At 40.5% G+C, this 14,810-nt stretch overlaps 1 protein-coding gene across 4 annotated transcripts; it reads left to right on the forward strand.

Moving 5' to 3' along the window:
• Positions 1-1,671: 1,671 nt before the first annotated feature.
• On the forward strand, positions 1,672-14,386 carry PRSS35 (serine protease 35). 4 transcript variants are annotated; one of them, XM_045843422.1, is made up of 3 exons: positions 1,672-1,832; positions 3,143-3,254; positions 11,562-14,386. In XM_045843422.1, the coding sequence occupies exon 3, from the start codon at positions 11,581-11,583 to the stop codon at positions 12,826-12,828; it is 1,248 nt and encodes a 415-aa protein (XP_045699378.1). In that variant the 5' UTR covers positions 1,672-1,832; positions 3,143-3,254; positions 11,562-11,580; the 3' UTR covers positions 12,829-14,386. The 4 variants fall into 4 exon arrangements, with proteins under 4 accessions (XP_045699378.1, XP_045699377.1, XP_045699379.1 ...); XM_045843421.1 differs by lacking the exon at positions 3,143-3,254; XM_045843423.1 differs by lacking the exons at positions 1,672-1,832; positions 3,143-3,254 and adding an exon at positions 4,972-5,089.
• Positions 14,387-14,810: the final 424 nt, after the last annotated feature.

Raw genomic sequence — 14,810 nt, forward strand, 5'->3', positions numbered from 1 at the left:
GCTCCAAAACAAATTATATTCTACTAATAAAAATTATTAAACAATTTAAATCACCTAGTAAATGCATAAATAAAAGTGCTAATTGAAAAACAACACAGGTATGCTAAGTGAAATAAGCCAGGTGGTGAAAGGCAAATACCATATGATCTCACTTATATGTGAAATCAAACGAAAAAATAAACTGACTAACAAAATAGAAATAGAGGCATGGATACATAGAACAGACTGATAGCTGTCAGAGTGGAGGGGGGAATGGATGAAAGAAGTTGAAGGGATTAGCCAAAGAATAACCCATTGACGTGTACAACAGTGTGGTGATGGCCTGAGGGAAGGGTGGGGGTGAGGGCTGGGTGGAAGTGGGCAAAGGGAGAAAAATGGGGACATCTGTAATAATGTAAACAATAAAATAAAATTACAAAATAGAGCTCTTACTTGGTTGGAGAGTCATCCTGTACACCAAAAGGGTGGTGGTTTGATTCCTGGTCAGGACACACACCAAGGTTTCGGGTTAATTTTCTAGTCCATGAGCATTTGGGAGGCAGCCATTGGATGTTCTCTCACACACCAGTGTCTGTCTGTCTGTCTCTCTCCCTTCCTCTCTCTAAAATCAATGAACATTATTTTTTTATTTAAAAAAATACCATACATAGGAACTTGAGAAATGCAATTACCTAGTAATGCTAAGACCTTGTGTTACAAACACCTGTGCATTTATTCGCTCTCCCTACCCTCAGGGTCAAGACCAAGTTTTTGTATTTATGGCTGTATCCCTGCATCTTGGCCCAGACCTGCCCAGCAGTCGAAGCTCAGTAGATTCTGAAACAATGAAGTTCCCTTCTAAGAGGTTCCCACCCCAGAGGAGCACCTTTCCTGAAGAGGAGAATAAAAGAGAGTGAGAATGTAAGAGGTTAGAATTCAGGTGGACTGGACAGGTAAAGGATCTTAAAGGATATTTGCCAAAAGTAAGTAAAAGTAAGTAAGTAAATAAATAAAAGTAAACGCATGCCTACTACCCTACTGACCGATGGAAACCGAGGCTCCCCCTGGAGGCGGCATACAGGAGGCTCACAGGGTGGCCCAGTAGCTCAGCCGGGCTGTCCACCATCCTCTGTTCAGGTGTGGGTGCCTGAGACAACCTTGGGCCACAGGTGACGTCGCACTTGGTGAGGGCATCAGTCAAACTTGCCCTATGGGGTGTGCGTCCTGGGAAGAGAGGTTTGGGGTAGAGGCTGGCGACATGCCCTGGTTCTGATGGCTAAGTCTAAACATCCAACCAAGCCAGGGGAAGGAGACTCAAAGTTAACAACTCTCTGGCACCTTCCCAGACCCCTCCAAAATATTCAAGGGATGCATACTATTATAGGGTCAGATGTCTCCTATGCACCCACTCCAATTTTTCCTAATGCTTAATTTATTCACTCTGCAGACAAAGACAAGGTGGCAGGTTGCCTTGTCTGCCAGGCAGTTACTACTAAAGCCCCCCATTCGGCTTGTGTCCCGGCTCCATCCCTCCCGCCCTCCCTGCTCTCCTCTGGCCCACCTCCTTCCTCCTTTGCCTCTCCCCACCCCTGCGTCTGCCCAGCGTCACCGCCCCCTTTCCCCTCCCATCTCCCCTCCTGGAGCAGCTGGGCTCTAGCCTCCTCTGCAGTCTTCACTGCTAGCTCCCGGTGGTGCTGGCCAGTGGTGGCGGGACAGCCTGGGCTCTGGCATCTGCTGGGCTCCTGGCAGCAGCGTCCCCGCCCTCTGTCCCTCCCAGGCCAGTGTTAGTGACAGCCTCGGTGGTTCTTTGATTTGAACTGGACAGCGCCGTAGGGACTGAATAAGCTTCACAGGTAAGGATGGTGCACCCGCTTCCCACCAGTCCCCGCTTCCCCACCCCCCGCAGTGAGACCCTAGAACTTGGATATTTTTCTGAGAAATGTAGAACCTGTCCAAGGAGAGCTTCTTTGAAAGGCTCTAACGATGGGATCAAACTTAGCACTTTAAGTCCTCAAAGAAATGAGCTTTTCTTTCAATGTGCAGTTCTGTGTGCTGGTCTCTGCAGTTTAATATTAACAGTAACGATGTTTGCACTGGAATATAAGTGGAATTCTTTCTACTTAAGCAGTACCAGAGGGGACTCTCTTTATTTTTATGATTATTAGCAGATGCCATTGAAGGAGGTGTAAAACGCATTCTCAGAAAATCTACTCTTGTTGAAAACCTTTGGCAGGGTTACTATGAAAGCTAGAATCAGCAGCCTCTCCTCTCTCCCCTCTTTCTTTTCTCTATTTCTCTCTCATCAACTTAGCCGCACAGGTCAGCAAAAGGAGTGGTGGAAAACTATTTGTTTTAAAATGAGGTGTAAAGAAATTAAAAAGTCTTGGACTTGCTTTAAAACACTCTAGGAAAAAAAAGGAAGGGAGATGAAACAAGATTGGTGACAGATAATTTTTGAAGCTGGCTGATGGGCACATGGGGATATACTTTTTTTGTTGTCTTTAAAATGCTCTTTACTCGTGTGTAGTTTGAACATGTTCTATAATAAAACAGTTTTGAAGGTTGTAGAAACCTTCTTGCTTGATTCCTTTGACCATTTTACACTGTCATTGCTGTGAAATGAAGCTGTGTATCCTATCTGTAACCCCCCTCCCTTACTAACCCTGCTCACTTCTGAAATTCTCATTTTATCCCAAGTACATTTGTCTCTAGGGAGGATTATAAAAGTCATTTTTGCTGCTTGAAGAATTATACTTAGAATCTGGTTTATAATTTGTAGAAAGAATGTTAAAATCCCAGCCAAGTAAGACATCTAGGCTTGAAAGTAGTAGCCAAGCATCGTTTGGAATTTTATTTTTTAAGGAAATATTAGAGGAGCTCCTTTAGTATGAGAAGAGATTATACTCTCCAAACTTTTCTTCCAGAAAAGTGTGTGTGTGTGTGTGTGTGTGTGTGTACACACCCCAGCTCAGAAACCTGTAGGCTTTTAAGAATCTTTTCCATGTTTTTAAATGTGAAACTGTTTAGCCTATGTGCTTGGCACATAGTATGTGCTCATTATGTTAAAATAAACAATTGCTAATGTGAGTTAATTTTCCCTGTTGAGTAAATAATTTATCTTTCTCTGCCCGACACTCAAGGCAAGTATATTACATTTTAACAGCAGGACCAGACCCAGAATTTGGAGGCTGAAGCTACCTCACCTCGCACGGGATTAACTTTGCAGATGAGAAATCTGAGATGAGAGCTGAGGAAACAGCAAAGAGAAATTAGTGGTACCAAAGTTATTTATAACTTTCCTTAATTAAATTTTTTTCAGAAGTTTCAAATGTATTAAACTGATATATGATTAGCAAAAAATATTGTGATCATAAGCTGCTTTAAAGCCTGAAAAATAGCAAAATTAATGCTTTTAGAGACATTCTTCACTTTTGAAGGCCAACTTGCAAGTTATAAAAATAAGTCGGGAACCGTAAGCTGTGTGCTTCCTATGCCCGTGCATGAGAGAGCCAGCAGAGGGTTCCCTTGGGGCTTCCTTACCGCCATTCACCCCAAATTTGATTTACACACAACATATCCATTGCATAAATTGAAATGTACATGTCCTGAAAAAATAACTACAAAAGAAAAGAGGATATTTTTTTTATTGTGATGAGAAACAGAAGATGTGGGTTACTGTAAAATAATCAACTGTGTTACTTTACCATCTTTCTTTCCCTCAAGTACTGCCAAACTCTTAAAGCAGACATTACTTTGTCTCGATTCCTGAAATTAAAGTTGAAAATAGTGCTATGGTATGATATTTTGAAGAGAAATTGGCACAATGTCAATGAAAATTCTTGCCATTTACTTGCAGCATAGGATCAGCAGAAAGTATATCCTTTAGGAATGGATTACAATAAAGGATTTGATAAACATATGTGAAATATTTGGCAGGTTGAAGACTTTCCTACGTGTTGAAATGAATCGGAGCACATTTGGGGGACTCTTTAGCCGTGCTGTAGGTCAGAGTGGAAGTGTGCTGGCACTACAATGGTTTTTGGAAAACCACCTGCCAGAAAATTGTCTGGCTGTAGACAACATTATCAGCTCTCAGTTCATCAGGATGGGCTCTGTGGCGTGTAGATGGGTTTTCTAAACGTGATAAATTCCACATGTGACAACCATTTTGTATATTAGCCAGTTAGACTTCTCCCCCTGCTGAATCCCACATGCTTTTAAAATAAATTCTATATCATAGCTCAAAGAATGTAAACGATTTAAATGCAGGATCTAAGATTTGCTATCACTGGGCCAACTTTGCCATCTAGTGGTAGCAATGTGGATAACAGGCAAGTTCCTACCCGGGATGACTGGGAATTGACGCTTCTTCAGGATCACTGATGAGTCATAAATTACTTGTGTTTTCTCATTTGTGGTTTAATCTAGGTCTTTGGAGCTGAAAAAGATCTTAGAAATTTTCTAGCCTAATTCAATACCTAAGAACTATTAGAGAGATTCTTAAATAAGGAAAGAGATTTCAAATTGATGCATAGTCTTCAGTATCTATTTGTTGAAAAACGAATTTATCTTCCCTTTTCAATTCTCATCTCTCTCGCAGTACTGCTCCATGCTGCCATAAAGTTTTATTACAATCTTCTATTTTTGTTTTAAAATTGCATGTCTGGACACTTTTCCTTAAAATGAAAATTTTCATTTATCCTTAAGACTCTGAACCAAACATTCTTTCCCACTCACTCCCTACTACTTCTTTATTTCTAAACATCAAGGTCTGACAAAAGAACAACAACAACAACAAAAACAAACAAAAAAGATTCTAACCTGATAAGTGTATTGATTTCCTATTGCTGTTAACAATTACTGAAAACTTAGTGACTGAAACAACACGTTATCTTACAGTTCTGAAGGCCAGAAGTCTAAAGTGGGTGGGCAGGGTGGTGTTCTGGAAGTTGAAGGTGAGAATCTGTTTCCTTGCCCTTTTCAGGTTCTAGAGGCTGCTCTGCATTCCTTGGCTTGCGACCCTGCATCCTTGGGACCTCTGCCTCCATCTTCACAGCCCCTTCTCACTCTAGACCCTTCCACCTTCTGTGATCACATTGGGCTCCCCTGGGTAATCCAAGCTAATCTCATCTCAGAATTCTTAATCACATTTGCAAATCTCTTTTACTAGGTGAGGAATTTATTCCCAGGTTCTGGGAATTAGAACGTGCCTTTCTTTAGCAGCTTTTGTTTGGCTTAAACAATGCGGGACAAAGCAGTCAGAGATGCATGAAATCCCTTATAAATATATCTACCTATGTTTGGACTCCCATTGTTTGCTATCAGTAATAATAACTGCTGCCATTTGTTGAATGTTTATTGTGCTCGGGGTATTGTGCTTATATACATCATATTAGTTCCTCACAAAAACTCACTGTAAAGTTTTACCCTTACCTTCTGAAAATAATGTTTGCAGAGATTAAGTAAACTTCATAAAGTCGTGTAGCAAAAAAGTAGCATGGGCATTGACTTGACTTCAGTGCCCACGGCCTCCATAAATGGTTGAAACACACCGGTTCTTACTCTTCATATTCATAATGTCACCAGAACTGTTATTTTCTCATGGCTGTAATTTCATACACTTTTTAACTTAAATGCTGCCAGTAGTCTATGTTCTAGTCAGTAAAGAACATTAGTGAGGGCCTGAAGTGGGTCAGGAATTGAACTTTATAAAATACCTGTTTTTCTCTACAGCTGCCCCCAATTTGTGAAATGACTTTAGAAGTTGTTACAGGTGTTCTGCAAATCCTGACCCATTTAATGCTTGCTTTACCCTTGTTTAGTCTTCCTGGTAATGACTCCCCCGCTCCTGCTGCAGCCTTTGCCTAAGGCAGCCCTTCCCTCTGCAAGTATTTGATATATCTGGGTCAGGCCACAAGGTCTACCTGTTGCATGCCAATCTTTACAGAGCAGGTAGAGGGTGCAAGTGGAGGTTGGAGGTGGCTGGTACATGTTTTTGTATTTTTGTATGTGTGTAAATGTAGGCAGTAATGTTGGGGGTGCAGGTGGTTGAGATCTTGGGTGGTTACAAAAGGATAGGTGTGTCCTAACGTATACATTAAGGTAGAAGTTGGAGTTGGCCCTATAAGGTCATCGGTCTGACTGAGCAGTCCCTGACTCACTCTAGCACCAAATGTTTAATGGATTAATGCAAAATTCTCCTCCCTGGCAGCATGCTATACACATGAATTTGGACACCTACCTCACTACACACTACAAAGACAGGTGAAAAGAAAGTTCTGAGTATGTGTGAATCTGTCAGCTAGTGAGGGAAAGCAATTCAGTGCCAATGCTTAATGTTAAGCCAGCAGCCTCCTTTTTCATATACAAGAAAAATAGTTCATTTGAAATGTTTAATATAGTGAGCAATCACCTAATCTTTCAATAATCCATCTGCCCTACCTAAGCTATGTGTGTGTGTATATATTCATATACTATATATATATCAGGCCAGTAATATTCTACACACTCCAGACAGACTCCCTCAAAAAGTTATTTTTTTCTCTCATTATAAGTCACTCTCTTAGAATAATTATTTTGCATGAACTCTGTTTCTCTTTAGGCTGAGGACCTGATTCAGCTCCAGAATTCCTAATGTAGATCCAGGCTATAAATAAGTCACAAGAAATGCAATTTGAGAATTCTGTGGTTGGGTAATGTTCAATCACATTTGAGTTTAATAGTAATGAGAAAAATGTATTACAGAGCCACAGATATTTGTAGGAAGGAGGAATTAGGAAAACATTCATCTGGGAAGTCTCTAAAGTGAAGCTGTCCTTGAACAAAGCAAAACAGAACACAACACAACAAAGAGAAAAGGGAGTTCAAGAGTGTGTTGGAAACTGTCCTGAAACAAAAATATTTGACTGTAAGATTGACTTTTTAGAAAACTAAAAGTGCTATGACTTTGGCTCATGTAAGAAGTTGTTTTAAAGTGATATTAATTCACCCATGGAGGTAAAATGATGATAGAAGAGCCTGTTATTGATGCCTACTATGCTTTGGGATTGATGGTGAACTGAATGTAATGAGCCGTTCAAATTCACGTGCCACATTTAAATGGTAAAGATGGGAGTTCGCCCATGCTTTCTCATTCCTTGGCTACACTCATCTGCACCGTGCTGGCAGAGATGCTCAAATATTTGTAAATATTATAGGTACTATCAGAAATCACATTTCTGAGGCAGCATAAAAAATGACAATAGTAAGTCATCTCTTGCAGTTATTTCTACTATTATAGACCAGGTACGAATGTGGAATAGTGTCTGCACTATTAGTACAAGTTCCTCTGCATGTCCTGATATCTTTGGTCCCTTCCTAATTCCCTTCTACCCCATTTACCTCCACGGCCCAACCCATAATCGGCTGTGTGCGCACTGACTCATGGTGGAGAGTCATGGCTGCAGCCGCACTTTCGTTACCAAAATTGGAATTTGAAGCCTCAAACCCAAGCCATCTGGAAGGTGACAGTTAAGGTCACAATTATAACTGAAAATTGGCAAAAAAGAGGAGGATGAGGGAAGACAGGGACATTAAAGATTTCAAAATATTCTAGCTGCTCCACCAGTGGAGACTGCATGTCAGTGAGTTGGTGTTTTTTTGGACGACAGGCCTATGTAGATGTGTTGTCCTCTGAACCATGGACTGCTGGATCCGTGAGAGCTGTCATTTACATTGCATTGACATTTCACCACAAGGCAAACTTAGATTTTCCAAAAGAAAGCATCCATAAACATTTGTCCAATTTTAAATTACAGGCCAAATTGGACAGGGTAACTAAATCCATGTCCTCTTATTACTGTGATTCCGAGGCCATATTACAAGGCCCTGCCCTTCCCACACCCAAGATAGACACAGGCCTGGCTCATCATGCTCCCCCGCAGCTCTGCGCAGTAGGCATCAGAACGACTGGTTGGCGGACTCGAGACTTGCAGGGTCTGGGGCTTCCAACGTGGGAAGCACCCCGTGCAAGCCCACTGAATTGGAATCTTTTCAGACATGTCATTAAGTCACTTATATAAAAGTTATGCTTTTTCTTTATAAACCACCACACCATTCACTATTAGCTGTTGCTAGTGTAGTGAAAAAGCAAAATTCAGAATAAATTTATTTTGTACACAAACATGAAGCAGGTACCATTTGAAACCTGGTTAAGCCTCCATTCCTGGAAGGACTCCCCGCTGGGGTGTGGCTCACACGGCTGCACCAGGGCCTTGGCTGCCACAGAGGTTCTCAAGCTGTGCTGAGTATCAGCCTTGCCTGCAGCGCTGGCTGAAACGTAGATCACTGGGACCTTCTTGGGTCCAGAAACTAGCGCTTTTATCTAGTCCCCAGGTGATGCTGACACTGCTGCTCTAGAGACAACAACCCCGGTATCCTTTGTATGGCAGAGTTTATAGTTTGCTGTGTGCCAGTACAGAATTCTATTCGCAAATTAATGACCTTCTTTTGAGGGGTTCATGTTTCATTTTGAGTCCAAAGTCAGGAAAAAAACCAATATCTCAGCTCAAGGCAGTCCAACAGCAGGAATCTCCCCTTCCTCACAGGAGGGTCCTCAGCCTTTTTGTTCTGTTCAGACCTTCTAGATGAGGCCCACCCACCTGAAGGAGGGGAAACTGCTTTGCTCAGGCTGCCAGTCCAAAAGTCCTCTCACTCAGACACACCCCCCTCCCCACCCCCACCCTGCACGGACACACCCACAGCAGTGTTCAGCCAAGTATCAGGGCCCCCTGTGGACTACTGGACTGGACACATAAAACTATGACACAGAGCTTTTTAAAAAAAGTCTGCCTACAGAATTATGGCACAGAGCACATGTTTTATTCCTTAAAGGTTGCAAGACTAGATTAAATTGTACTGAAGAAACAACCACAAAAATCCTAACTGGGGAAACAACACCACAGAACCGTGAGTGAGACACCCTCTATTTTGCTCAGCAATGACTCGCCCACATTTATCACTCCACAGATCATTGGCATCAGTGTTAATATGTACAAAGTGATTCTGTACATTTCTTAGTGAGGGTATTTGACTGACTTCCAGTCTTTGATGTAATCATATATTAAGTATACCATAGACAGCTGTTATCATAAAGGGATGAATGAAAAATCAATTTAAAAAAATTTGTTTCCCAGAGAAAAAACTCCTTTGATTGAAATTTACTGAGAATTAGGTAGATTAAAATATATATATAAAAGATTTGTATTTATTTATTTATTTTTAGAGAGGGGAATGGAGGGAGAAAGAGAGGGAGAGAAATATCCATGTGTGGTTTCCTCTCTTACATCCTCTAATGGGGACCTGGCCCACAACCCAGGCAGGTGCTCTGACTGGGAATCGAACCAGTGACTCTGTGGTTTGGCACTCAATCCACCGAGCCACACCAGCCAGGGCAAGATATATATCTCTTTGTAATCATCTTTTGGTCTGTTGATAACCTAAGAGGCTGCAAATAACTCTGATTTTAGCTTTTTTTGGGGGTGGGGTGGGGGGCAAATCAATAATTTTTCATCTTGGGAAGCTCACAGCTAAGCATAGGATTTCAAGATCTCTGTAGAATTACTGAGTTGTTGGCCTTTTCACTCTAATCCAATTAAATAGAACTGATGAAATATTCATTGTGTAAATTGCATAGAAGATAAAAGAAAATCTTAAGTGGCTCAACAAAATTATTATCAATATAATTACCATTCTGTGTGAAGTCGATTTTGTCATGGTAATGATTAGAAAATATTGTGACATGAGTGTGGGTTTTCTTCTGAAGTGTATTCTTTGTTGATTTTCGGGTGATATCCATTACTTCCCCAAATAAAACAAGTTACACACTACTCACCATTCAATTGTGAGCAGATAAAAAATGGAAACTGCAAAACTTCTTGTAAAAACTGTGTAATCTTGCTGATGCCAAGTCATGGTAAAGTTGATTATAAATTTGTTTAAATGTTCAAATGTATGGTGATTCAAATTAATTATGTCATATTTTGCTGAGTATATCATGTTTAAACAATAAAGAGATTATGTAGTATATGTTTTTGTTTTATCAAAGGAATGTTATTAGCTTGTTAATACAATCCTGTGCTCATATATGACAAAATTAATTCCATTGTGTCAAGCCATGCCCGTATTCAGCTCTGCATCAGAGACAACTTTTAGTTTTCATGCCACACACAGGGTCCTATGGGTGTATCCTGGGTTAATGAACATTCCTAACATTCTTCATTATTTTTGTTTTCCACGCCTCCACCACTCAAAAAAAGTTTATCAGGAAGCATTGTGAGTCAAAGTATTGTAGGAATAATGTAACCTTGAATTTGCCTCTGCTTTATATTAAGTGTAAATCATTTGCTAAGCCTGGACATTTCAGCTGTTAGTTAAAAACGACTTGGAGCATAGCTTACAAATTTCAAAATGACTGCCCCCAAAAGTGCTACCACTGCCCCCATCCTCACAAAGCAACAACTGACAAACACCAGTCCCACTACATAGATTTCCATAGCTATGAGCCTACCGAAGCAGGAAAAGGTGACAAGAAGATGTAAACACTAGAAGAGGTAACGTATGATTTATCAGTGCTGACGACTTTAAAATGTCCAACACGGAAGAACTGCTCTTTGATGATAACACCCGTGATGAATGGGACTGTGTTTAATCTGATCATGTTCCCCCAAGTGGCCAAGTCAGAATCATAGCCTGTGCTCTATAAATTCTGGTAGCCAATTTTAACAGACTAAATATCACTGAGAAGCATTTTTGCATGTTGCTTTTCTTAAATGGTAGTTCCAGGCATAACTCTGCTTAAAAAAAATGCAGGGAACATTTTTCTTACTTTAGCATAAATGGCCTGTGCATATTTCCTTTTTATGATAAGGGGTTCTGCTTATAAAAATCAAGGTAGGTCCATAGCAGATGAACTCATTTATTTATTTTAAAAACCTCTGCCTGAGTCTATGGCTTTTAGAGGTGTATCTGGTGAATTCAATTATGTCACCAATCAGCTGGGTCTGCATACCATGGTTCAGGGAAATTCCCTGTATTCTAATGGTTGTGTTTTGGGTTCTGTGCTAGGCATTTACACTCTAGAGATGAGGAGTTTCATGGTCCCTGCTTTTAAGGAGCCAAGAGCAGGGAAAATACAGAATATCTGCTGCTATCTTTATGTCTAAATCATTTGGAAGTAAGGTTGTAGGAGACCTAGGAAGAAAGAGAGCGTGACTTAGTAACAGAAGTCCACAAGAGCTATTGTGTCCTACTCTCCATGTTTTGGTTTGTCTGGGGAGGTGGAGATGGAGATGGTGGGACAGGGTGGGGAGAGATGAGTTAGGGCTCGTGGAGGGAAAGCTGGGCAAACAACAGTGTACTGAATTTGGAAAAATCTGTGAGCCTACTTGGCAGGGTGTTTGATTGCAGTAAAACCTAAGTACAATGAAAATAAGGACTCCTATTTGTAGTCAAGGTATGTTCAGGACCCAAGGCCTAAATGACATGGATAAGTAACATTTAAAAAGAAATATTGTAAAGATTCTCTTTCTTTTTCTATTTTTAAGGACAAAGGAGAAGAACAAAATGGAAAGTACGCTATTCTGGATGATATTTTTCACCCTTGGGTGGACCCTCATTGATGGGTCAGAGATGGAACAGGATTTCATGTGGCATTTGAGAAAAGTACCCCGGGTTGTCAGTGAGAGAACTTTCCCTCTCACTAGCCCCACATTTGAGGCAGATGCTAAGGTGATGTTAAGGAAAGTGTGTGGCATCGAATGTCAGAAAGAACTCCCAGCCCCCAGCCTTTCAGACTTGGAAGATTCCCTTTCCTATGAGACTATCTTTGAGAATGGCACCCGAACCTTGACCAGAGTGAAAGTTCAAGGTCTGGTCCTTGAGCCAACTCAAAATATCTCCAGCAAAGGAGCACCTGTTAGGAGAAAGAGACAGGTGTATGGCACAGACAGCAGATTCAGCATCTTGGACAAAAGATTCTTAACCAATTTCCCTTTCAATACAGCGGTGAAGCTCTCCACCGGCTGCAGTGGTGTTCTCATTTCTCCCCGTCACGTTCTAACAGCTGCCCACTGTGTGCACGATGGGAAGGACTATATCAAAGGGAGCAAAAAGCTTAGGGTAGGGCTGTTGAAGATGAGAAATAAAGGAGGTGGCAAGAAACGAAGGGGTTCTAAGAGGAGCAGGAGAGAAGTTGCTGGTGGTGACCCAAGAGAGGGTAGCAAAGATAATCTGAAGGAGACAGCCAAGGCTGGAAGAAGAAGAAGAAGAAAGGAATCTGCTCCGGGCCAGAGAGTCGCTGAGGGCAGGCCCACCTTCCAGTGGACCAGGGTCAAGAATACACACATTCCCAAAGGCTGGGCTACAGGAGAAAGTGGAGATGCCGCCCTGGATTATGACTACGCTCTTCTGGAACTGAAGCGCGCTCACAAAAAGAAATACATGGAACTAGGAGTCAGTCCCACCATCAAGAAGCTGCCGGGTGGAATGATCCACTTCTCAGGATTTGATCACGATAGAGCAGATCAATTGGTGTACCGGTTTTGTAGTGTGTCCGATGAATCCAATGATCTCCTCTATCAATACTGCGATGCGGAGTCGGGCTCCACTGGCTCCGGGGTCTATCTGCGTCTCAAAGAGCCAGACAAAAAACACTGGAAGCGCAAAATCATTGCGGTCTATTCAGGCCACCAGTGGGTGGATGTCCATGGTGCTCAGAAGGACTACAACGTGGCCGTGCGTATCACTCCCCTCAAGTATGCCCAGATTTGCCTCTGGATTCACGGAGATGACGCCAACTGTACTTACGGATAACAGGAACCTGAAACCAGGCCATGGATGAGCGAAATCGCAGAGAGAAAACCAGTTCTGATTATTGTAGTGAGATCACTTCACAGGTTATGCCTGGACTTGAATTTAATTAATAGCATTTCAACATTTTTATAAATGTACTTGTTCAAAATTAGGAGATTTTCTTACATTTGAAAAATTTAGGTAAAGATACTGAAACTAGATGGGCATTTCAATGCCAAGTATATATATATATATATATATTCTTCTTTACACAATGGTAAGTTTGGTTCGTGGAAAAAATGTTTCTGTTTTCTTAAAAATTAGACACTCTTTAAAACTTCAAGCTGGTACTATAAATAATGTGATTTCTCAATGGACTTATTCTCAGGGTCCTACCGTTAGAAGAATCTAATAGGATGCCAGTTGCATACTAAATGTGAAACTGCATATACAGAGGTAGACAGTAATATTCAGAATTAAGTTAGAGACAAAAATTTACGACAGTTAGTACCTCCCTGAGATGGGCCCACTCAGTCCATGCCCTCAGCGTTTATATTGTTTCCTCTTGGGGCTGTGAAACATCAGGTTTTTGTTTTTTGTTTTTAAAAGAATGATAAGGAATAACTTTACGAACAAAACTGTCAATTATTTTCCTGCTTTGAAAAATATAAACTGAACTGTATACTATTTGAAACGGGAGAGATACTTTGTTCCATGAAATAAGTCTAGTTTAAAAGTAGGGAAGCTGAGACTTTTTAAGATCTCAAGTTTTGATTTAACTAGTGTTTAAACCATGAACTTTCCATGCATGTTTAGGGAAGGCAGCTCAACAGTTAAAAATGATCATGAATTGAAAGGCTCATCATTTTATGCTACATGGTCTCCTATGTATGAGGTATTGTATTTTTAGGACAAGCAATTATAGTCTTTTTAGGGCCTTTATTCCCCCTTGACAAAATCCAGCTTTCTTCATAGGGTCATAGGCATATTATTTTGGCGAATTCTCTAATTAGTAATTTTAAATAAATGCCTTAAAATGAATATAATTTAAGATAGTTTTTAAAAGAAGATTCTGATTATTTTCATTAGGGACCAAGGCTGCCCACTCACTCCGGCCGTCACGGAGCCTAAGCGGACAGAGAGAGTCCAGTGGCTGCCTTGGGGCACTGGATGCTGTTGCCTGAATGAACCTGTAGGTGTTAGTTAGCTGAATGGCTGTAAAAGGGCATTCGTTCAAGCCTGTATTTTTAAAGGGTTTCAGTGATTTGTAGTTGAGTAACCCATAACATTGAGGAACTGCGTGGCCTGCTCTTCCTGGTGGTTTCTAGCCCACACATTCTCTTCTGCCAGGACATATCCAAGTCGCTGGTTGGGCTGGAGTTCAAATTTATTTTGTTAGTGTAATTGTTTTTACAAACGGAAAGTTAAATCCTTGATGAGTATGCAAAGGGATATTTGATCAGCTTATGATAAAATGATTTTGTAAATGGTGTCCAAAATAGCTGAAATTCAATACAAGTGTACATTCTTTATCATGTGAATTGGTTAAAAATCATTCAATAAAAATTTAAAAAATAAATCAGTTATAACTGTATATATGTTTTATGTGTAGGGTTTCAGCAATTATTAAATTAATGGTCATTTATTTCAAAATGATTCTATTTGATTCTAAACACATGCCATTAAGCAGTATTTTATCATTGGTGCTATGGAATAGGGCTACTGACTCAAAGGTTTGTTCAGATCTTTTTTTTTTAAATCATCTACATGATCACTGCAACTAAAGATGTTTCAAGGTGAATTTTGCACACTTGCTGCAAACACACACCAAACTTCATCTCACAATCTTAGAAAATAATTCCTGGGATTTAGAGTGTCAATAGTTTGGTATGTAAGGTTAAATTCTGAATATACATAATTTCCTTAAAATTATTGTACTTTTAAAAAATATAACATTTCACTCATTTTCTTTGAAGAGGTTTATTTAATTCCTTTTCTCTTTT

Source organism: Phyllostomus hastatus, unplaced genomic scaffold (genome assembly GCF_019186645.2).
Source record: "Phyllostomus hastatus isolate PE091 unplaced genomic scaffold, TTU_PhHast_1.1 phas_contig_40, whole genome shotgun sequence".
Taxonomy (NCBI): Eukaryota; Metazoa; Chordata; class Mammalia; order Chiroptera; family Phyllostomidae; genus Phyllostomus; species Phyllostomus hastatus.

Bases quoted from the DNA above. Each gene is read 5' to 3' on its own strand.
- PRSS35 (XM_045843422.1), top strand. From the start codon at position 11,581: ATGGAAAGTACGCTATTCTGGATGATATTTTTCACCCTTGGGTGGACC.